Consider the following 22,413-nt stretch of genomic DNA (forward strand, 5'->3'; position numbering starts at 1 on the left):
AATATATATTGCTAGCGTTTACGTTTTTGGTTTAACCATAGTGATTAAAAATAAACAAATCATAAATTATTATTAAGGGTGACCTACACATATTTATTAGTCATTAATGAATGAGACGTTACGAACATATTTTTAGTTTATTAAAAAAAAAAGATATCTTTAGTGACAGGTGTGATAATTGCATGAGAGTTTTCATTATAAACTAAGCTACATAAACTAATAACTTCCATGTTCGATTCAACACATTTACAACAAGAAGAAGTTCTTAATCTAAAATGGAAACTTACTTTCTAATTTTATCCCTTGCCATCTTCTTTTTCATTTCTCTAAAACCTTTGTTTGGTAAACGGCACAGCAAGTTTAACCTACCACCAAGTCCGGCAAGGCCACTACCGTTGATTGGACACCTTCACCTCCTGAAGCAGCCTCTCCACCGCACATTCCTATCCTTCTCTCAATCTCTCGACAGTGCCCCAATTTTCTCCCTCCGCCTCGGAAACCGTCTCGCCGTTGTCGTCTCCTCCTACTCCATCGCCGAAGAATGCTTCACAGAAAACGACATCGTTTTGGCCAACCGGCCAGAGTCCATAGTCGGGAAATACATTGAGTACAACTTCACCACTGTGACCAGTGCGCCTTATGGTGACCACTGGCGAAACTTGCGGCGTCTCAGCACCCTCGAGATCTTCTCCTCGCACAAGCTCAATGGCTTTTTATCTGTCAGTAAGGACGAGATCCGACACTTGCTACTTCGTCTCTCCAAAAACTCCCAGCATGTATGTGAGCTTGTACATAACTTGAAGATTGTACTCTATAAACATTATCAGAGTTTGTAACCTAGTAGTGTGTCTTAGTGTGGCCACTAGGTCATAACCTGAGTCCGTGCAACACAAGTTTGAGAAATGATAATTTGTTTATTTGATTATAAATTAGGGGTTTGCGAAGGTGGAGATGAGATCATTGTTTATGGATTTGACTATCAATAACATTCTCAGAATGATGGCTGGGAAAAGATTTTATGGTGATGGAACAGAGCAAGTGAGACAGCTTATTGACGAGGTGGTATCCTACGCCGGCGCCGGGAATGCTACCGATTATATCCCAATCTTGCGTTGGATCACAAGTTTTGAGAAACGGGTCAAGAACTTAGCGGGTCGGGTCGATGAGTTCTTGCAGAGCCTGGTGGATGAAAAACGTGCGGATAAAGAAAAGGGCGACACTATGATGGATCACTTGCTTTCTCTCCAAGAAATCCAACCTAATTATTACACAGATATCACTCTAAAGGGGATTATAGTTGTAAGTATTTATTTTCTACATTTATTAATCTTGAATAATCTATTTAATATATAACAACATAAACTAAACATCTGTTAATTTAATTTTTACAGGTTATGATACTTGCCGGAACTGAAACACTAATAGGAACATTAGAATGGGCTATGTTGAATTTGTTGAATCATCCAGAGGTATTAACGAAAGCAAGAACCGAAATCGATACCAAAATCGGTTTTGACCGGTTAATAGATGAACAAGATATTAAAAATCTTCCTTATCTCCAAGGGATTGTGTAGGAGACCTTACGTCTTCACCCTGTAGCTCCTACACTTGTTCCACATATAACGTCAGATGATTGCATTTTAGCTGGATACGACGTTCTTTGTGGGTCGATGTTATTGGTGAACGTATGGGCCATGCATAGAGACCCGTATATATGGGAAGATCCAGAAATGTTCAAGCCAGAGAGGTTCGAAAATGAAAAGGAAAATCAAAAGGTGTTGTCGTTTGGGATTGGACGACGATCATGTCCCGGGGTTGGATTAACTCATCGGTTAGTGAGCTTGGCTCTCGGATCGATGGTTCAATGTTTCGAATGGGAGAGAATTGGAGAAGAATATATTGACACTAGAGAGGCACCTATGATGCGTCCAGCTACACCGTTACAAGCCATGTGTAAAACTCGTTCCATTGTCCATAAGATTCTCGATGCTTTTGCTTGAATTGTAACTCTTCTTGGTTTGATTTATGTTCGGAAATACTACATCAACTTGTTTTGAGTTGGGAAATAATTCAAAATCCTTCTAAGAACGCTCTCATGCAAACTGTTGAATGTATCTTCAAGGTTCTGATCACCACCTAGCTGAGTCTTTGCGGAAGATCCTCACTAAATATTATCATTTTGCCTTCGAATACATTGATGTTGTTGCCCTGATACAGTTGAAAAAAAAAAAACAACTATAGAGACACTCAAATAAAAAAAAAGTTCATAGCTTTAAAATTTGAGAAAATTTGAAAAAAATACCTTATCATGAGTTTTTAATTTGAAAAATACACCAATTTTTTTTTTGAAATCTACACTTATTGATAAGTAAAATAACAAAATTAACCATAATTTGAAATTGAAGTAATTTTTTATTTAGATTGTAATATATTTTAAACATATATATATGTATATATATTTAGATATTCTGCACAAAGAATATCTAGTTAGTTTCTATTTTATTTAACTTTAATTACCAAACAATATTTTAATTAAAAAAACGTTTTAACTCAATTCAACGAGACTTCAGATTCTGTAAAACACAGATCACACTCATTTGCACTCACGCCGTCAAAATCACTATTCACAAATTGGTAGATTTTTTTTCTTTCGTTCTTGATTTATATTTGTCGTAGTATTATACTTCTTCTCTTTTTATTCTCAAAATGGTTTGTTTTGTTTTTTATTTATACAGAAAAATGGTGCATATCGCTGGAGTTTTTGGTGAATGGCAAGTGAAAAAAGAATCATGGAAATTCATCGTGAATACTAAAAAAAGAGGTAAATTATTCACGATTAGGGATGATTTGAAGTTTGCTGATATGGTTTGAAGTTTGCTGAGATGGCCGAGTCTATAAATGTTGTGTTCAAAAAGCCTCGTGAGCTACCCATTGTCTCATTGATTGAGGTAATAAAGAATACACTAACACGGTGGTTTTTTTATCGTCGAGAAAGTGCTGCGAAACTTACTTCTTCTCTCACACCTAAAGTTGAAAACAAGCTCAATAAACGGTGTGATTTGTCTGATACTTTCGATGCGCAGCCCATAAATCAATATGAGTTTCAGGTAACCGATGGCTCCCAAAATTTTTTGGTTGATCTACAACGGATGACTTGTACATGTCAAGTGTTTAGTATTGATAAGATCCCCTGTAAGCATGCTGCTAAAGCTGCAAAAAGTCGAGGCGTAGACCCTGGGTTATATGTACATCCGTACTACTCAAAGTCATACTTGTGTGCTGCATATTCAGAGAGCATAAGACCTGTAGGTGATATTTCAGAATTGAGCAAAATACCTGCTGATATTGTTGGTCAGATATGCTTACCTCCAGATGTCCGAAGGAAACCAGGAAGACCCGTAAAAAGAAGATATCAAAGTGTTGGAGAACAAGCAATGAGGAAAAAAGCACGCAAACAATGTTGTTCAAGATGTCATCTTTCAGGACACAATCGTGCGAGATGTGACTTTGGAATTTGATTTTTTTTTTTTTTATTTGGTTTGAAACTCTGTTTTTCATTTCGTAAACTTTTTTCACTCTTCCTTGAATTGGGATTTTACATATTCTGGTTTTATATTATTTGTATGCAGACTCTCTCTTTCAATTTCTCTTATATCACCAGTTTGCTAATGCGTCCTTTTTTTCTTGGTCTTTTCCAAATCAGTAATACTAGTAAGTGCATTACCGTTCTTGAAATCAATGAGAAAATTGAAGATCTTGAACAAAATCAAGTTTAAACCTAATTGCTTTTTTGAAGATTCATTGGTTCGCTCCAATCCTCGAAATGCATTTGATCGCTCAAAGTATGTTGCCTCAATGAGACAGACTCAACTTGGTAATTTGATCGTTGCTTTTTTTTCATTCTGAAAACGATAGTCTGCATTGATTAATGTTACATGAGTCTAGTTGTGTGACTTAGGTTGTGGTGCTTGACGAGAGAGGCTGTGACATTAACTCAGAGCAGATGGCTGATTTACTAGGCGATTGATCTGCTCAAAGTTTAATCTCTAGAGCTACTCTGCAAGAGCACAGATGTGCGGTTGTAGTATGTAGGGGTCGAACCACAGAGACGAGAGATTCACTCAATAGACCTAAAAGAATTGAATTACGCTAAGCAGAAATAACAGAATTGAAAACAGCAGAACAATGAAAAACGGTTGTAAATCGATTGGAAAAGGATTAGGTCCAGGGTGTTTCTCAGGAAATCAGAAAATGCAGATAAATTAACTAGTCAGGATTCAGGTTAAGCGCGGTTCTTGAACTCAAATCACGAAATTATAATTAACCAACTTTCGTTGCGAGAATTATCTAAGTCTAAATCCTAGAATCCCAAATTTCTTTGCAAATCCTAAAGATATAAACTAGCCTTAAGTGCAGGTTCGATATGTTCACAAAGTATCTAAACCAAATTTCTTTGCGGATAGCTACTTTGCTCACCCTAGGTTCTTTCCAGTTATTCAATTACACTTTCGTGTCAATCAATTAACCTAAGATCTAAGTTCTAGGTGATCAGTCCAGAATTTAGCTTTAAGAACAACCTATGGTGAAGAACTAATCAGATTATGAACCCTAACTAGCAAATCAATCCAACATTCAATGAAATCCTTTATGAGAACCCTAAACCTAACAAGCTAACTACTCAGACATGAATATTAAAGCAACAAACATGAATGAATAGATTGCAAATAAGAAATCACTGAATAAATAACAGGGGTTCGAAATCTTCTCTCAAAACGGACAGAGTTCAGACTTGTCTCCCCAAAAGCTCTCAAAAGTATAGATGAACAAAGTTTTCTCTCTGAAAGTCTAATAATAATGAAAAAGGTCTCGATGAAGGAGGCAGAAAACCCTTCTTAAATCTAAAAACACGTTTTGGGCCTTTTTGTAAATATTAAAGACTTCAGGGCTTCACAGATTCTTCAGAAATTGGATAAAATCACGTTTTTCCTTTTGTGGTCCTTGGTGTCGAGCGACACCAATGGTAGTGTCGAGCGACACTCATGCACAGCTGAAATCATCCTTCACGAAAATCCATCCATTTAGCTCCAAAATGCTTCAATATCTCCAATTAAGCTCCAAACGTACCTAGGACCTGTAAAGACTCCAAAAGACTCGAAAAACACTAAAAAGACTATAAATAAGATCTATATCATGGTCAAAAACCATAAAAACCATGATATATCAACTCCCCCAGACTTAGCATTTGCTTGCCCTCAAGCAAACAGAATACTAAATAAGAGAAAGAGGTTTGAAAACACAGAGACTCAACCTTTCATTGAAACATCGCTTTGACCGATCACCCTGCAACTCAACTACTGCTTCATCATTCCAAATCGAACCACCATGTACTTCTCCGCAGACATTCACATCTTCCCAGATTAAGTCCAAAATTCCACAACATTGTCCATAAACCCTCATCGCTGGATCTCACTGATGATTCAGATGCCAAGAACCTTCTAGATTCTTTCCCGTAATATACTCAAACAAATCAGCCATACACACTTTGGTACTTTTTCTCTCCCCCAGACTTATTCTTTTCGCACACTCATCATCATTTTTTTATGGCATATACTCGATAAGGGTAAAGCTGCGAGTACTGATAATGTTTGCCATCGAGTCCCCGAGTTGTCCCCTTACCTTGTATCAAAGGTTTTCAGCGAATAGTGGGGTCATAGGAAACTTTCCTACCCCTCGCTTCCTTCCTTTGTGTGATCATTCCAACTTAAAAGTGAAATAATGGGATCATTGGAAACATTCCTAGCCCTTCACTCCTAAGCGAAAATCATCTCAATCTTTTCGCCTTTTTCTTTCTTCTTCTTCTTCACCTTTTAGCTCATCACAGGGAGAGAAACACCAACATTAAATTTCACACAGGCTTTCATTTGTCAAGTATGAACGAGGAATCAAGCTCTATGAACATCAGTCACATCAATGAGGTAAAAGAAAGAGTTCAGAAATTAGCTCAGGTTAGTGGATTCTGTTGGAAACATGGACGCCTCTAGTCAACTGGTCAGCCTTAGGATTTTTCATTAGTCGGATCTAGACTGAATCTGCAGCAGTGGTCACTTAGATGAAAAGTCAGCACAACAATTCCAGGAAAAGCATCATAATCTCCAACAAGTTTGACTCAAAAACAATTTGATACGACTGACTCTAAGAAAAACGAACACAATGTCAACAACTACCTCCCCCACACTTAAACAACACTGTCCCCAGTGTTATCTAGCCCGGAGGTGGCGAAAGAAAGGAATGGAACTGAAAAGATTTATAGTTACGGCTAGAATACCTTACCTCTCGGTTAGTGTCGACCGACAAAAAAAAATAAAGGTATGCTTACCTGGATAAATGGTGTCGAGCAACACCATTGGTAGTGTCGCACGACACCAATGCTCTGCGTCTCGACACTGGTCTGCTTCTTGTGCCAGTTTAGAATCGTCACTGGTCCGGTTCCGGTTTGCCACTTTTTTTTTTTTTTTTTTTTTTTTTTTTTTTTGGTGTCGAGTGACACTGATGGTGGTGTCGTTCGACACCAACCACTTCGTATCTGCTACCCCTAAAACACAAAAACGAAAAACGAAAATCAAGAGAATCAAAAAGATTTATGTACAGACTTACCGGTGGGTTGCCTCCCACCAAGCGCTTGTTTTAAGTCATTAGCTTGACTTGACAAAGGTTCAGGTAGAGGGTGCATCATCCAGAGGCAATATGTGCCCGTCTGGAATTTCAGCTTTTGCCCAATAGTGTTTCACCCTTTGTCCATTCACCGTGAACTCCTTGCCGTCAGAACTGATCAGGACGATAGCTCCATATGGTCTGACCTCCTTGATGGTAAAGGGACCTGACCAACGAGAACGCAACTTTCCAGGAAACAATTGCAAACGAGAGTTATACAGAAGTACCTGGTCATTTGGTTCAAAGTTCCTGGAGAGGATCTTCTTATCATGATATGCCTTGGTTCTCTCTTTGTACAGCTTCGAGTTCTCATAGGCATGGTATCTGATCTCATCCAACTCATTTAACTGAACCAGTCTTCTCTCAGCAGCAGATTTGATGTCGAAGTTCATCTGCTTTATAGCCCAAGCTGCCTTATGTTCAATCTCCACTGGAAGATGACACGCTTTCCCGTAGAGCAGGTGAAACGGTGTAGTTCCAAGTGGCGTCTTGAACGCAGTTCTGTAGGCCCAAAGTGCATCATCCAACTTTGCAGCCCAATCCTTTCGAGTCTTGCCCACAGTCTTTTCCAGAATCTCTTTGATCTGTCTGTTGGAGACTTCAACTTGTCCACTTGTCTGAGGATGATAAGGAGTGGCTACTCTGTGGTGCACGCCATGCTTTCTCAGTAGCTTCTCAAAGACCTTGTTGATAAAGTAAGAACCACCATCACTTATAACAATCTGAGGTACTCCAAATCGAGGGAAGATAATGGTCTTAAACATCTTAAGAACCACTGAAGCATCAATGGTTGGACTAGGAATAGCTTCTACCCACTTAGACACATAGTCTACAGCAACCAAGATGTATTTATTCCCGTAAGATGAAGGAAAAGGACCCATGAAATCAATGCCCCAGCAATCAAAGACTTCAACCTCAAGGATGAAGTTTTGTGGCATCTCATGTCGCTTACTGATCTTCCCTCTCCTCTGACAAGTATCACACTGCGAGATGAAAGTGTGAGCATCCTTGAACATTGTAGGCCACCAAAAGCCTGCTTGAAGAACCTTGGACACTGTTTTGAAGGTAGCAAAATGTCCAGCATATTCAGACCCATGACAGTGGAACAACACTTCAGGAACCTCAGACTCTGCAATGCATCTTCTGTAAACTCCATCAGAACAGTGTTTGTACAGATAAGGTTCATCCCAGTGAAATCTTCTCAGCTCTCTCAAGAACTTCTTCTTAGCATAACCCTTGAAGTTTTCAGGCTCGTCTTCTGCAGCAAGATAGTTTGCAATATCAGCATACCATGGTCGATTGGGAGTAGCCACAGCAGCTGATTGCATCTCAGAAACACTATCTTGAACCTTAGACAAATCTGGGTTTTGCTGCGGTGGGTGTCGAGCGACACTAGTGGTGGTGTCGAGCGACACCAATGTCATGGGGGTAGTGTCGATCAACACTGATGGTGGTGTCGCTCGACACAGACGACCATCAACTCGAGAAATCTGCAGATTTTCGTCAAAACCACTCTGAAACCCAGTCTCAATGAGGTAAACATTCTCTTCAGGTAGAAAATCATCAATGGGAACGTTGTCATCAACCTTTATCCGTGAGAGATGGTCTGCAACTCCATTCTCAACACCTTTCTTGTCCTTCACCTCAATGTCAAATTCCTGAAGAAGAAGAACCCATCTCAGCAACCTTGGTTTTGCGTCCTTCTTCTGCATCAAATACTTAAGAGCAGAATGGTCTGTATGCACTATCACCTTGGACCCTACCAAATAAGGGCGAAACTTCTCAAATGCAAACACAACAGCCAACAACTCCTTCTCAGTAGTTGCATAATTCTTCTGCGCATCATCCAATGTTCTGCTGGCATAATAAACAACATGAATTTTCTTATCTTTCTTCTGTCCCAGAACAACTCCAACTGCAAAATCACTGGCATCACACATCACCTCAAAAGGCAATTCCCAGTCTGGAGGTTGCATAATTGGAGCACTCACTAATGCCTGTTTGATTTGTTCAAAAGCTGCAAGACATTCAGCAGTGAACTCAAACCTAACGTCCTTGCAGAGCAGCGCAGTTAGTGGTCTGGCAATCTTGCTAAAGTCCTTGATGAATCTCCTGTAAAACCCAGCATGTCCCAGAAAACTCCTCACTGATTTTACAGAATCTGGTGGCTGTAAACTCGTCATGACATCAATCTTCGCACGATCTACCTCAATTCCAGCTGCTGAAACCTTATGCCCAAGAACAATGCCATCTCTGACCATAAAATGACACTTCTCCCAATTCAGAACCAAGTGCTTCTCTTCACATCTGGCTAGCACCTTGCACAGATTTTCCAGACAGTCTTTAAAAGAGGATCCATAAACTGAAAAATCATCCATAAAGACCTCCATAAAATCCTCGATCATGTCAGTGAAGATAGACATCATACACCGCTGAAACGTCGCAGGAGCATTACAAAGTCCAAATGGCATTCTGCGATATGCAAAAGTGCCATAAGGACAAGTAAAGGTGGTCTTCTCCTGGTCATCCGGGTGTATAGGGATCTGGAAAAAACCTGAATACCCATCGAGAAAGCAGTAGTATGGATGGTTGGCCAATCTCTCCAGCATCTGATCGATGAATGGCAAAGGGAAGTGATCCTTCCTGGTCGCAGCGTTCAGCTTTCGGTAGTCTATACACATCCTGTGTCCAGTCACCGTTCTTGTAGGAATCAACTTATTCTTCTCATTCTTCACCACTGTGACCCCTCCCTTCTTAGGGACCACGTGCACTGGACTGACCCAAGAACTGTCTGAAATCGGATAGATGATCCCATCTTCCAACAGCTTCATGATCTCCTTTTTGACCACCTCCTGCAAATTTGGGTTCAGCCTCCTCTGGTGTTCAATCGATGACTTCGTCTCATCCTCCAGGTGGATTCGGTGCATGCACAAGTCTGGTGAGATACCTGAAATATCATCAAGAGAATAGCCAAAAGCTTTGCGATGCTTGCGCAGCTTGCTCAGTAGTAAGGTAACCTCAGCATTGTTCAAAGAAGAGTTGATAATGACTGGATAAGTAGAATTAGAGCCCAGGAATGCGTACCTTAGTCCTGCAGGGAGTTGTTTGAACTCAATCTTGGGCGCTTTCTCCTCAATCCAGTCGGATAACTGCTTCACTTTCGCAGGAGTCTCAAGCTGTTCAATCTGCGATGCTAGCTGCATCACATGCTCGCTGGAGTCCAACATTTTCGAGTAAGATGCTGAAATTTCGTCCAAGTGTTCAGCTTCAGATGCGGACGTGGTCAGAGCTCTCTCAAGTGGGTCTGTAGGCAGCATCTCATGGAAAAATTCCTCAGCAAACTCTGTGAGAGTGTCGACATAGAAGGTCTGACCATCAATAGTGGGCTTCTTCATCAGCTTTTCCATGTCAAAGTTCATGACCAAATCACCCACATTCAAAGCTATCTTGCCCTTTCTCACATCAATAATAGCTCCAGCTGTAGCCAGGAAAGGTCTTCCCAGGATGAGAGGATCTCTGGGTTCCTCTCCATATTCCAGAACGACAAAATCTGCAGGGATCATGCAATCTCCAACCTTGATTGGAACATCTTCCAAGACACCTTCTGGAATCCTTACAGAGCGATCTGCTAGGATTAGAGAGATCTTGGTCGGCTTGAAATCAGTCATTCCAAGGTTAACAGCTACTGAGTATGGCATGAGATTGACACTCGAACCAAGATCACACAGCGACCTCTTGAATCTCTCTGAGAAGATAGAGCAGTCTAAGACAAAACTCCCTGGGTCTGAGAGCTTCTCTGGAATCCGGTTCTGAATCACAGCACTAACCTGTTCAGAAATCATCATCACTCCTTGCTCATAGCTCAGATTACTAGTCACCATTCTCTTCACATAACGCCTAATGACAGGAGTAATCTTCACAGCATCAACCAAAGGAATCTCAATCACCAGCTTCTCCATCAAAGCTTTGCATCTTGCTTCATCTAGCTCCTGCTTAGACTTCCTAGGATTCCTTGGGTAAGGAATCTTAGGTTTGTAGACTCTTTCCTCAGCTGGTTTCGGCTTCTTGGTGATGATTTCCTCAGATGGCGGCTGGTGTCGATCGACACTAGTGGTGGTGTCGAGCGACACTAGCACTGATTTCGGATCCTGAGGTTGGTGTCGATCGACACTAGTGGTGGTGTCGCTCGACACTGCTAGTTTCTTCTTCGTCTCGGCGTCTTGGTGTCGCTCAACCCCCGTGTTGGTGTCGTCCGTCACTGCTGGTGTCTTTTTACTATCATCGACTTGGTGTCGTGCGACACTAATGGTAGTGTCGCTCGACACCGGCTCTGCAGTTTCAAAATTTTCTGCAGATTCCTCCAGTTCCACGATTTCATCCTCAAAAACACCCTTTTTAAGCTCAGGAATAAGCTTTTTACCACTTCTCAATGTGATGGCACTGCAGTGATGTCTTGGGTTGGTGTCAGTCTTCCCAGGAAGAAATCCCTCTTGCCTTTTTACAGCTTCAGCAGTCTGAGCAACTTGAACATCCAACTTCTTGACATGAGTGTTCAGAGCTTCGAATTTCCCATTCAGATCCAGATATAGAGCATCAATCTTCCCATTGAAGTCCACAGTAATCTTCTGCTGACCCTCCAAGATTTGTTCCAGCATAGATTTCACCTCATTATCTGCAGTTTGAGGTGGAGTAGCACCATAGTTCCTTGAAAAGCTGTTATTGGAGAATGGTTTCTGGTACTGAGGTTTAGGAGTGTAACCAGAGGAGTTCTGATTACTTGTGAAGGTACTCCTCTGATTATTTCCACTATAGTTCCTGTTTCCTTGCTGAGTACCAAATCTCTGACCTTGAAATCCAGCTCCATTGATGAAGTTAACATCCTCTTCCTCAGGTTCTTCTTCTGGTTCAAAACTCTCAACCTCTACAGCAAATTTGACAGATTTCTTACCCACAAGAAGATTATGCACAGAGTCCAGCTTAGCCTTCACTTCAGCAATCTGTGATCTATCCATGTTTCCAGCTTGCTTCTTCCGCTCAAGATCAGCATTCTTGGTGCTATTACTAGACGCCAAGTTTTCGATGAGCTCAACAGCTTCTTCTGGGTATCTGGTGTTGAAGTTTCCATTACTCGCTGCATCAAGAGCCATCTGATACCTCCAATCAACACCTCTGAAAAAGATACCTAACAGTTGAACATCGCTGAAGCCATGATGGGGGCAGTCTCTCTGATACGATTTGAATCGCACCCAAGAAGCCTTGAACGCTTCAGTTGGTTCTTGAGAGAATGTTGAAATTTTTGTTCTCAATTCCTCAGACCTAGCATCATCGAAGAAGTTGTGCAGGAAGGCATTCCTGGTCTCCTCCCAGGTGGTGAGTGATCCTGGCTCCAACTGCTTCAACCAGTTAGCTGCTTCTCCAGCAAGAGAATAAGGAAACAGCTTGCAGAGGAGGAAATCATTGGATACTCCATTGTATTTGATGCTGGTGACCAAGTCCTCAAACCTCTCGATGTGATCCATAGGGTGCTCATGAGAGTGACCATGAAAAGGATGCTGTCCCACAAGGCTTCAGCTCAAAGTCATTCCTCTGAAACGCAGGAGCGCGAATCGCAGACCGATTTGCATAGAATTGCTCAGGCCTGTTGTAATCACCAAGTGTCCTGGCTCGAGCAACTACAGGGTTCCTCACGTTCTGGTACACAGCAGCATTCCTCTGGTTACCACGCGCCGCAGGTGCTGCGTTCACATCAACAACATCCACCGGTAAAGGTGCCAGAGGGATGATGTTGCCCTCTCCATCAAGTCGCTGGCCTCTCTCATCGCACACATGGCCTTCTTGGTCTCTCCAGATTCCAGCATCATCACGAACAAGTCTATTTGTGTTCTCCATCGTTGCCGGTTTCTGTGCTTTTCTGTTCGTTCGCTCTAACTCTGCTAGCTCTTGGTTGTTAAGATTTACTAGTGGATTGTCTTTGTTGCTTCTGGTACTGCGAGTCTGCATACACCTGAAACACAAAAGACAAAGAGAAAGAGCTACGTAAGTAACAAAAATCAAACAAAGTAAAATCAAACAAAAAGACTGGTGTCGCGCGACACCACTAAGGGTGTCGCTCGACACTAAGAAAAACTTAGTCGAAACTCAAAATCTAAAGTCTAATGGCGAAAATCAAGTCCCCGGCAACGGCGCCAAAACTTGATCTGCTCAAAGTTTAATCCCTAGAGCTACTCTGCAAGAGCACAGATGTGCGGTTGTAGTATGTAGGGGTCGAACCACAGAGACGAGAGATTCACTCAATAGACCTAAAGGAATTGAATTACGCTAAGCAGAAATAACAGAATTGAAAACAGCAGAACAATGAAAAACGGTTGTAAATCGATTGGAAAAAGATTAGGTCCAGGGTGTTTCTCAGGAAATCAGAAAATGCAGATAAATTAACTAGTCAGGATTCAGGTTAAGCGCGGTTCTTGAACTCAAATCACGAAATTATAATTAACCAACTTTCGTTGCGAGAATTATCTAAGTCTAAATCCTAGAATCCCAAATTTCTTTGCAAATCCTAAAGATATAAACTAGCCTTAAGTGCAGGTTCGATATGTTCACAAAGTATCTAAACCAAATTTCTTTGCGGATAGCTACTTTGCTCACCCTAGGTTCTTTCCAGTTATTCAATTACACTTTCGTGTCAATCAATTAACCTAAAATCTAAGTTCTAGGTGATCAGTCCAGAATTTAGCTTTAAGAACAACCTATGGTGAAGAATTAATCAGATTATGAACCCTAACTAGCAAATCAATCCAACATTCAATGAAATCCTTTATGAGAACCCTAAACCTAACAAGCTAACTACTCAGACATGAATATTAAAGCAACAAACATGAATGAATAGATTGCAAATAAGACATCACTGAATAAATAACAGGGGTTCGAAATCTTCTCTCAAAACGGACAGAGTTCAGACTTGTCTCCCCAAAAGCTCTCAAAAGTATAGATGAACAAAGTTTTCTCTCTGAAAGTCTAATAATAATGAAAAAGGTCTCGATGAAGGAGGCAGAAAACCCTTCTTAAATCTAAAAACATGTTTTGGGCCTTTTTGTAAATATTAAAGACTTCAGGGCTTCACAGATTCTTCAGAAATTGGATAAAATCACGTTTTTCCTTTTGTGGTCCTTGGTGTCGAGCGACACCAATGGTAGTGTCGAGCGACACTCATGCACAGCTGAAATCATCCTTCACGAAAATCCATCCATTTAGCTCCAAAATGCTTCAATATCTCCAATTAAGCTCCAAACGTACCTAGGACCTGTAAAAACTCCAAAAGACTCGAAAAACACTAAAATGACTCTATAAATAAGATCTATATCATGGTCAAAAACCATAAAAACCATGATATATCAGCGATGCAGGAAATAGTGTAAGCTTATACCTTCTCTTTGTTCTTACATCACCCATATCTGTTTTCAGGGAGCTTCAAGGATATCGTTTTGTATAGGTGGACCTTATGGACATGGAAGACAAGTGAGGAAGCGAGCTAATGTGACCATTAGACTTTCCTCCATGGTTCTGAATCATCAGATAGCTCTTGTGGTCTTGATGGAACAGCTTTACAGGTGAAACCATTGTTGCTTCTGTCTGTGTGTGCGTCCCAGTTACACTTAATTTCAAGTTTTTATAGCCTCGCCGGTTGTGCGTTCATATGATGTGATGGGGTTTTTTGTTTTCAGGTCATGGACTATTCTCAAGGGACAAAATTACCATCATTCAGGATGTATGAATCTCTATTTTTGGTGTTCTTCTTTTGCTTTCTTGTGCTTAAAGAAACTGGATTGCTAAAAAGACTTTCTGCTTATAATGTATCAGAAATTGTTTATTGAACGTGAAAACGTTTGTAATCCAAAGTTTATTGCTTCTGATCTTGGCTTAGATTGAGTCATCCGAGTGCAATATCTGATTTTGTATGTTGCATATTGTTCTCATCATATAGAGATTGAATGAATATAGAAGCGATTGTGGCTGTTCAACAAATGATCCTTTCTCCACATATCTCCATATAAAGGGAAGGAGATAGGAGACGCTTTATGAACGTAGATCATCTTCCCTTCTTTGAATCTAGATTCTTCTCTTGTGTTTGATTTCCGTTTTGAAGAGTGAAGAGTAAAACGCAATGTTTTCAGATTCTATTTTCAATACAGTGTTTATTAGACTTTTTTCTGATAATCAAAAGTAATAACACTCTGTGCATTATTCCATTCTCATGGAGATGTGAAACTGCAAAGACAATTTCTGCAGTCTACACACGAGCCAAGTCCTCTCTATGAAAAACAAAACATAGAACTAGTCAGTCCTATAATAGTTGCAAAAAGGAATTAAACTAAACCTGAAAAGCCCTTGGTGAGAGAGCTTGAAGAATTAAATGCCCTCCGTTTATGAAGTCCATCACAAGATACAGACTATACTTAGTCTGCAGAAAAAGAAAAGAAAAACAGGTTCGTATAGTGCTATGATAGCTCAAGAAAACAGAGAAAATGGATAAAGTTTGATTTTGCAAGATTAGCAAACGAGATTTGCTCCAGTCTCTTCGCTCTGCTTGTGATGCTGCTGGTTCTCTTCTTGTTTTCGATAAGGTACATAGAAGGAACAGAGAAGCTGAGTCTAGCAAAGGTTTGAGCAAATTTGAAGTGAGAATCAAAGAGCTTGAGATTAATGCCAAGGGACGAGAAGTTTAATTATTGACCTTCGGGGAAGAGTTTCATTAGCGTTTTAGAAACAAAGATTTTCTTTTATAAAGTCTTGTGAAGTCTGCAAGATTTTCTTTTATGAGATTTATGAGTAAAGCAAAAAAGTATCTAAAGAAAAGAGTAATGTAAAGATCACAATGTGATTCATCTATTAGATTTCTAAAAAAAAAATATAACTAAATAGGAAAACCAAGTGAGAAGCAATCCAACGAGAAACCAAACAATAAGAATCAATGAATCAATTATAAGAAAAGAACTTCCAAATAAAAGAAAACTAAGAAAAGAAGAGTACGTTCCTAAAACTCAAAACCCAAAAAATACATCTAAAGATTCTGAAAATGGTTGGCTTCTCCGAACATATCCGTTGCAAACTTTTGCCGGATATCACTGATGTTTTCATCAGACAGTCCAACATTCATATCTATGTCTAAGGCAAGACACTCGATATACTTCATAGCATATACTCCACAATCACCCGTTTGAGTGTTCTGTGGAATTCTTCTACATCTTGATACTGTGTACTCATCAGTACTTAATACGTATTGGTCAGCTGGTGAAGCCAATGATTTGAGAAGATATAGAAGCATATGTGCATATGGCCTCACCAACTCTTATCTCATCATCGCTAGTTAGCGAAATGATACTGTCGTACACTTCAATATGCTGGTGAGGAATTGAGATAGCCAAAGCAATCCAATGAACACTTTTAATGTTTAGCACAAGGTAGACATCATCGACATCAACGCCAAGTCTCTTATTTGTACTTTCACACCTTTATAGTAATCAATTAACTCACCGCTCCAGTCAAAGTTTCTCTGGTTTTGTGAGAACTTTGGGTAGACTTTTGATATCAGCTTTCTGAATGGCACATCCAAAAATGCCAATCTTTCACTACGGAAAGGACATGGGACTTTTGCTATTTTTTTTCTCATCATAGACATGCCAACGTCAATATGCTGCATCAAACAAACAAAATTTAGTTTATGTACACTAAATGTTTACACTTGTGAAAGAAAATTTAAATTTTACTTACATCTTCACTTAACCAGAATTGTGGCACAATAAGCTCAGAAAAAAACTGTTTGTCTGCATTAAAAGTGCCCAAGTTCACGGTGGTAGGTCTGCAAAATGGAGGTTATTAAACAAATTTTGTTAAGAAAAAAGTAAATATTAAAAAATAGCAATAAATATGTTTTGTGAAAATACAAACTTGTCTATCTTCATCCAAATGTCTAGCCACTGAACTTTACTTTGATCTGCTATTGCAAACGGATTATACGACTTTGGTTTTGCAATCTTCGTATTTCTTTTCATCTTCTCACCAGTTTCAAAAAACAAATCATAATCCTTGATTTTCACATTTGCTTTTGTCATCGTCTTTTTCTCATTCTCCTTTGCTGGAGTTATACTCACAATTTTGATTGATGAGTCTGTATCCGTACAGTGCAATGAATCAAAAGAGTCTTTCAAAGCTGCTGTTGTTACGTGAAAAAAAAAAACAAATTGATAAAAAATATTTGTGATACATAAACCAATTGTAAAATATGAAATCATCAAGCTAAAAAAAATGTTTACCTTTCTTGCTGTTTTTAAGCTTTTTTTCACCTTGCTCGATTTACAACTTGATTTTTGTAAAGTTTTGAAGTCTTCATCAAGTCTTTTTAGCTTAAATTTCACATCCAAAAGCTCTGAACTAAGCTTTGCAAAGCCATTGTTCAAACTTTCTTCAAATTCTGTCATACACGCTTCAAAATAATCTTTCCATAAAACTTCCACGCATGGGATAACACTTTTCTTCATTGTTTTTTTGTTCGGATATGTGTGATCTGATTCTGTCTTTCTTTTTCCATCAATTTCTTTCTGAAACTTGTACTCCATCTCTAACAAAACCTATGAAAAAGAAGAAAAGAATTCAAATATGTGGTAATTTTTAATAACCAAATCATTCATTTCAACTAAAAAACAAAATAAATATAGGAAAGCATCACAAATCGAGATACCGTATTGCTGTGTTGTTCTTCTGCTCCCTTCTCTGTTTTTTTTTCTTAGAAAAAGAAAGACGTCAACGACTTGTTTATATAACAAATTGAAAAAAAAGTTTTTTTTATCGAGATAAAGTTGAAATTTTTTTAAAGATTTATCCAATTAATTAATGTGATTAATGAGATATCTTTATCTCAAATAAAAATTCAATCATAATAATTATTATTTTGAGTTTTTATTTTTATTTAAATAGATAATGTTAGTTAAATTTTGGTCAAAACGATTTTAAACATAAATCAAAAGTGTAGTTTTTAAAAGAAAAAAAAATGGTGTATTTTACTAATTCAGAAACTTAAATAGTGTATTTTGCTAATTATCCCTTAAAATTTCTTGTATATTTTGAAATTAACTAAAAGTAAACTATATTGCTTATACTGATATTTCCGTTTCTTCACAGTATGATCTATTGATTTTTGCAACCCTCTATATTTGTATTGTTGCACAGCTACTTATATTTCCCTTTCATTACAGTATGATATAATATTTCTTGTAAGTTTTGCAATCCACTACATATCATTCTTCCCAGAGTCAACTTATCTTCGTGTTTGTATATTGAGTATTACATTTGTACTTTTACAATTCTTTTTTTTTTTTTTATAATCTTGAAGTGCTCTAGGAATTATAATTATTATATCATGTTGGATTTTTAAGAATTTTGGTTTTTATGATATTTTGTAAAAAATTAGAGAGTGATGTGTTTCTAGGGACAAAAGACGAAGACTTGAAAAATCAACCCTGGTGTTTTTCCTTCTTGTCCCATTAAAAATCTCAGTTTTCTCTTCAATCTTATCTACTTCCTCAGAATCCTCTTCACATCGACCACAGGTTTCTTCATCCATCGACTTATTGAAATTTCTTGTAGTATAAGTTAAACCAAAATGTGTGGAAACTATTCAACACAAAAGACTTTTCACTCTCTTCTTTCAACGTGAATAACACTTCGTACGAAGGACTAAATGGTGAGCCAAGCGAAGCTGAGTGGAAATGGAGCACTGACTATATGTATATAAAGAGATGGCATGAAACCAATTTAACCATCACAATTTCCATTTGCTCGCTTCTTTTTCGCTATTGATTTTCAAGAAAGTTAAAAATTAGCTTAAAGAAAAAACGAAAGGCTCTTGAAACTCAATGAGTATCATTCATATTTCTCTTTCTTTTCTCCTCTTGTTCGTTTTTTATTTTCATGACGTGTTTGCGTCTCCTACTAGACACTTGTGTCGTCCGGAGCAAAGGGATGCACTTCTCGAGTTCAAGAATGAGTTTGAGATTCGGAAGCCTTCTTTTCGGTGTTATGTTAATGGTCGCTGGGTAAACCCGTACCCGAAGACGGAGTCATGGGCAAATAATACTGATTGTTGTTATTGGGATGGTATCAAGTGCGATGCCAAATCCGGGGAAGTGATCGAGCTAGACCTCAGATGCAGCTCTCTCTACGGCAAGTTTCGTTCCAATACCAGTCTGTTTAGGCTTCATAACTTTCGTTTTCTCACCACTTTAGACCTTTCACATAATGATTTACATGGTCAAATCCCGTTTTCAATTGGAAATCTTTCTCTTCTTACTTCTCTCGACCTTTCTTCCAATGGGTTTTCGGGTCAGATTCCATCTTCAATTGGAAATCTTTCTCTTCTTACTTCTCTCGACCTTTCTGAAAACGGGTTTTCGGGTCAGATTCCATCTTCAATTGGAAATCTTTCACAGCTCACCTCTCTCTATCTCTTTTCCAATCAGTTTTCGGGTCAGATTCCATCTTCAATTGGAAATCTTTCACAGCTTACCTCTTTGGATCTTTCTTCCAATCAGTTTTCGGGTCAGATTCCATCATCAATTGGAAATCTTTCACTGCTCACCTCTCTCTATCTTTCTTTCAATCAGTTTTCGGGTCAGATTCCGTCTTCAATTGAAAATCTTTCACAGCTCACCTTTCTCAAACTTTATTCCAATCAGTTTTCGGGTCAGATTTCATCTTCAATGGGAAATCTTTCACTTCTTACCTCTCTTCATCTTTCTTCCAATCAGTTTTCGGGTGAGATTCCATCTTCAATTGGAAATCTTTCACAGCTTACCTCTCTTCATCTTTCTTCCAATCAGTTTTCGGGTCAGATTCCGTCTTCAATTAAAAAGCTCTCTCATCTCGAAACTCTTGACCTCCGTAGTAACAGACTCACTGGTGAAATCCCAGATTTTTTTGCCAGTTTGAAAATTTTGAGGTGGTTAGATGTTGGTTTCAATAAGCTTAGTGGTAAGTTTCCAATTTCGGTACTAAATTCGACAGAGCTGAGGGAGTTATCACTCGAATTCAATCAACTCACAGGAACGCTTCCCTCAAACATTAGCTCACTCTCCAACTTGGTGCATTTTGGAGCAAGTGACAACGATTTCGTTGGAACCATTCCTTCTTCTCTCTTCACCATTCCTTCTTTGACAGAAATTGATTTGTCAAATAACCAACTCGACAGCCTTCTTGAGTTTGGGAATATATCTTCACCAACAAAGCTAGAGTGGTTAGTGCTTTCCGGTAACAACTTGAGAGGGCCAATCCCGAGATCCATTTCCAAATTAGTCAACCTCTATTACCTTGACCTTTCCAATTGGAACACCCAATTAGGCCCAATTGACTTGAGTATCTTCTCGCATCTCAAGTCACTCGAATATCTTGGCTTATCCCATTTGAACACAACCACTACGATTGACTGATGAAATCGCTGATCTTGAGTAAGTGGCTGGAGGATCATCGAGCAAACGCCTGTTAACTATCTGAAAGAGAACACACCAAAACATGATAAAAAACGAATACAGAAGGCCAGAACTTTTTAAGATATATGATCAAAGGAAAAGTCTATTCACCGAATGACTCCTGGACCAAGCGTTCCGTGAAGAGAAAGCAGGGACTCGCCAACCCGAGGATCGTGTACCCGAGTCATATCTATCGGGTTGTCTCGGAACAGAGGAAGAATAGCCATTTCTGGAGTTGTCCATGGTTGAACTTAATGGATTTCTTGTTACAAGTAAGGGATATGACAAGTTTTTGTATTGTAATGCCATCTTATCATTTTTCAAGTCGCTCGAAGAATTGGATCTCTCAGGCAACCATGTTTCAGCCGAAACCAAGAGCTCAGTTTCAGATCCTCCTTCGCAAATGTTATATTATTTAAACTTGTCTGGCTGCGGTATTACCGAATTTCCAGAGATCATAAGAACCCGGCAGTCTATGAAGAGACTAGACATTTCCAACAACAAAATCAAAGGTCAAGTGCCTGGCTGGTTATGGACTCCACCAACTCTTTACTACGTGAATCTTTCCAACAACACTTTCACCAGCTTCGAAAGACCAACGAAACATGGACTATCCTCTGGCTTGTGGTACTTGTCTGGCTCCAGAAACAATTTCACAGGAAATATTCCCTCCTTCATATGCGCGTTGGGCTCTCTAAGCGTTCTCGATTTCTCTGAAAACAACTTCAATGGTTCAATCCCTCTTTGTATGGAGAATCTCAAGAGTAATCTTTCGGTTCTAAACCTCCGTCAGAATCATCTTAGCGGAGGCCTTCCGGAGAATGTATTTGAAAGTCTAAGGTCCCTTGACGTTGGTCATAACCAACTGGTGGGAAAGCTTCCAAGATCTTTGATCCATTTCTCTGCCCTTGAAGTTCTTAATGCGGAAAGCAACAAAATCAACGACACGTTTCCGTTCTGGTTGAGTTCTCTACAAAACCTGCAAATTCTTGTCTTACGCTCCAATGCATTCCATGGATCGATACATCAAGCCTCCTTCCTTCAGCTGAAAATCATGGACATCTCGCATAATTACTTCAACGGAGTTTTACCATCAGATTATTTTGTGAACTGGAGTAAAATGTCATCACTTGGAATAGAGGAAGATCGCTCGGCTGTAAACTACATGGGAGAAGATAAATCAGGCTATTACCACGATTCATTGGTCTTGATGAATAAAGGAACAGAGATGGAGCTGGTACGTATCCTAAAAATCCTCACAGCACTCGACTTCTCTGGAAACAGGCTTGAAGGAGAAATTCCAAGGTCCATCGGCCTATTGAAAGAGCTTCACGTACTCAACTTGTCAAACAATGCTTTCACTGGCCACATACCATCATCTATGGGTAACCTGACAGCTCTCGAGTCACTTGACGTTTCTCAAAACAAGCTTTCAGGAGTGATCCCACAAGAGCTAGGGAATCTCTCGTACCTTGCGTACATGAACTTCTCCCACAACCAGCTTGTCGGTCTAGTACCTGGAGGCACTCAGTTTCGAACGCAGCCTTGCTCTTCCTTCGAACACAACTCAGGACTTTTTGGCCCTTCTCTTGACGAAGTTTGCAAAGATATACACAAGACATCATCGCAAGAGAATGAAACACCGGAGGAGGCAGAGGAAGAAGACGAAGAGGTGTTTAGTTGGATTGCAGCTGCAATAGGATTTGGACCTGGCATTGTATTAGGATTGACGATTGGATACATATTGGCCTTCTACAAACGGAGGTGGTTCACGAGTCCTTTTGGCCGAAACAAACACAGAAGCAGAAGCACCACAGCTCATTAAGAGAGGTAATCTTCTGAATTTCATAGATTATAGACTATGTATAGTATAACGAAAGTTTCTGGGTTAATGTATACTGTATGTGAAAATTAACTTTTTACGCCGTTTTTTTTTTGTATAGCGTTCTTAAACCCAAGATGAAGAATCTTTGAAAAAGAGAATGAAGCAACCAGACCATAGGTAGAGAAGAAGCTTGGGGGAGAAGGCAACTCATTTTATCAAAAACTAAATATCAATGATTGTTTCCGGTTTAGTTTTGTGTGTTTATCATATACATACTCTGTTTTTAGCCAATGTTTGTGTTTCTCTGTAATTGAACAATGAAAGAATGTTTACAAAGCTCAAACTTATTCCTATTTATTA

The 22,413-nt window shown here is 39.3% G+C and overlaps 2 protein-coding genes, 1 non-coding gene and 1 pseudogene across 3 annotated transcripts; all 4 read left to right on the forward strand.

Moving 5' to 3' along the window:
- Positions 1–260: 260 nt before the first annotated feature.
- LOC18014208 lies at positions 261–2,000 on the forward strand (annotated as a pseudogene).
- Positions 2,001–11,913: 9,913 nt separating this feature from the next.
- Positions 11,914–12,020, forward strand: LOC112085038. The gene has a single exon (XR_002898665.1). It is a non-coding gene; the product is annotated as a small nucleolar RNA R71 (small nucleolar RNA).
- A 1,877-nt stretch (positions 12,021–13,897) lies between these two features.
- Positions 13,898–14,541, forward strand: LOC112085033 (ribosomal RNA large subunit methyltransferase H). The gene is given in 4 exon segments (XM_024153994.1): positions 13,898–14,000; positions 14,128–14,197; positions 14,199–14,318; positions 14,433–14,541. Coding segments are annotated over 4 exon segments (402 nt in total).
- A 4,073-nt stretch (positions 14,542–18,614) lies between these two features.
- LOC18014209 (receptor-like protein 12) lies at positions 18,615–22,396 on the forward strand (the record flags this gene model as incomplete). The annotated part of the gene is made up of 4 exons (XM_024153998.1): positions 18,615–19,590; positions 19,807–20,184; positions 20,525–22,058; positions 22,172–22,396. Coding segments are annotated over 3 exons (2,883 nt in total), but the record flags the coding sequence as incomplete, so codon positions are not given.
- Positions 22,397–22,413: the final 17 nt, after the last annotated feature.

The sequence above is a fragment of the Eutrema salsugineum genome, unplaced genomic scaffold (assembly GCF_000478725.1).
Source record: "Eutrema salsugineum unplaced genomic scaffold, Eutsalg1_0 scaffold_35, whole genome shotgun sequence".
NCBI classification, from domain to species: Eukaryota; Viridiplantae; Streptophyta; class Magnoliopsida; order Brassicales; family Brassicaceae; genus Eutrema; species Eutrema salsugineum.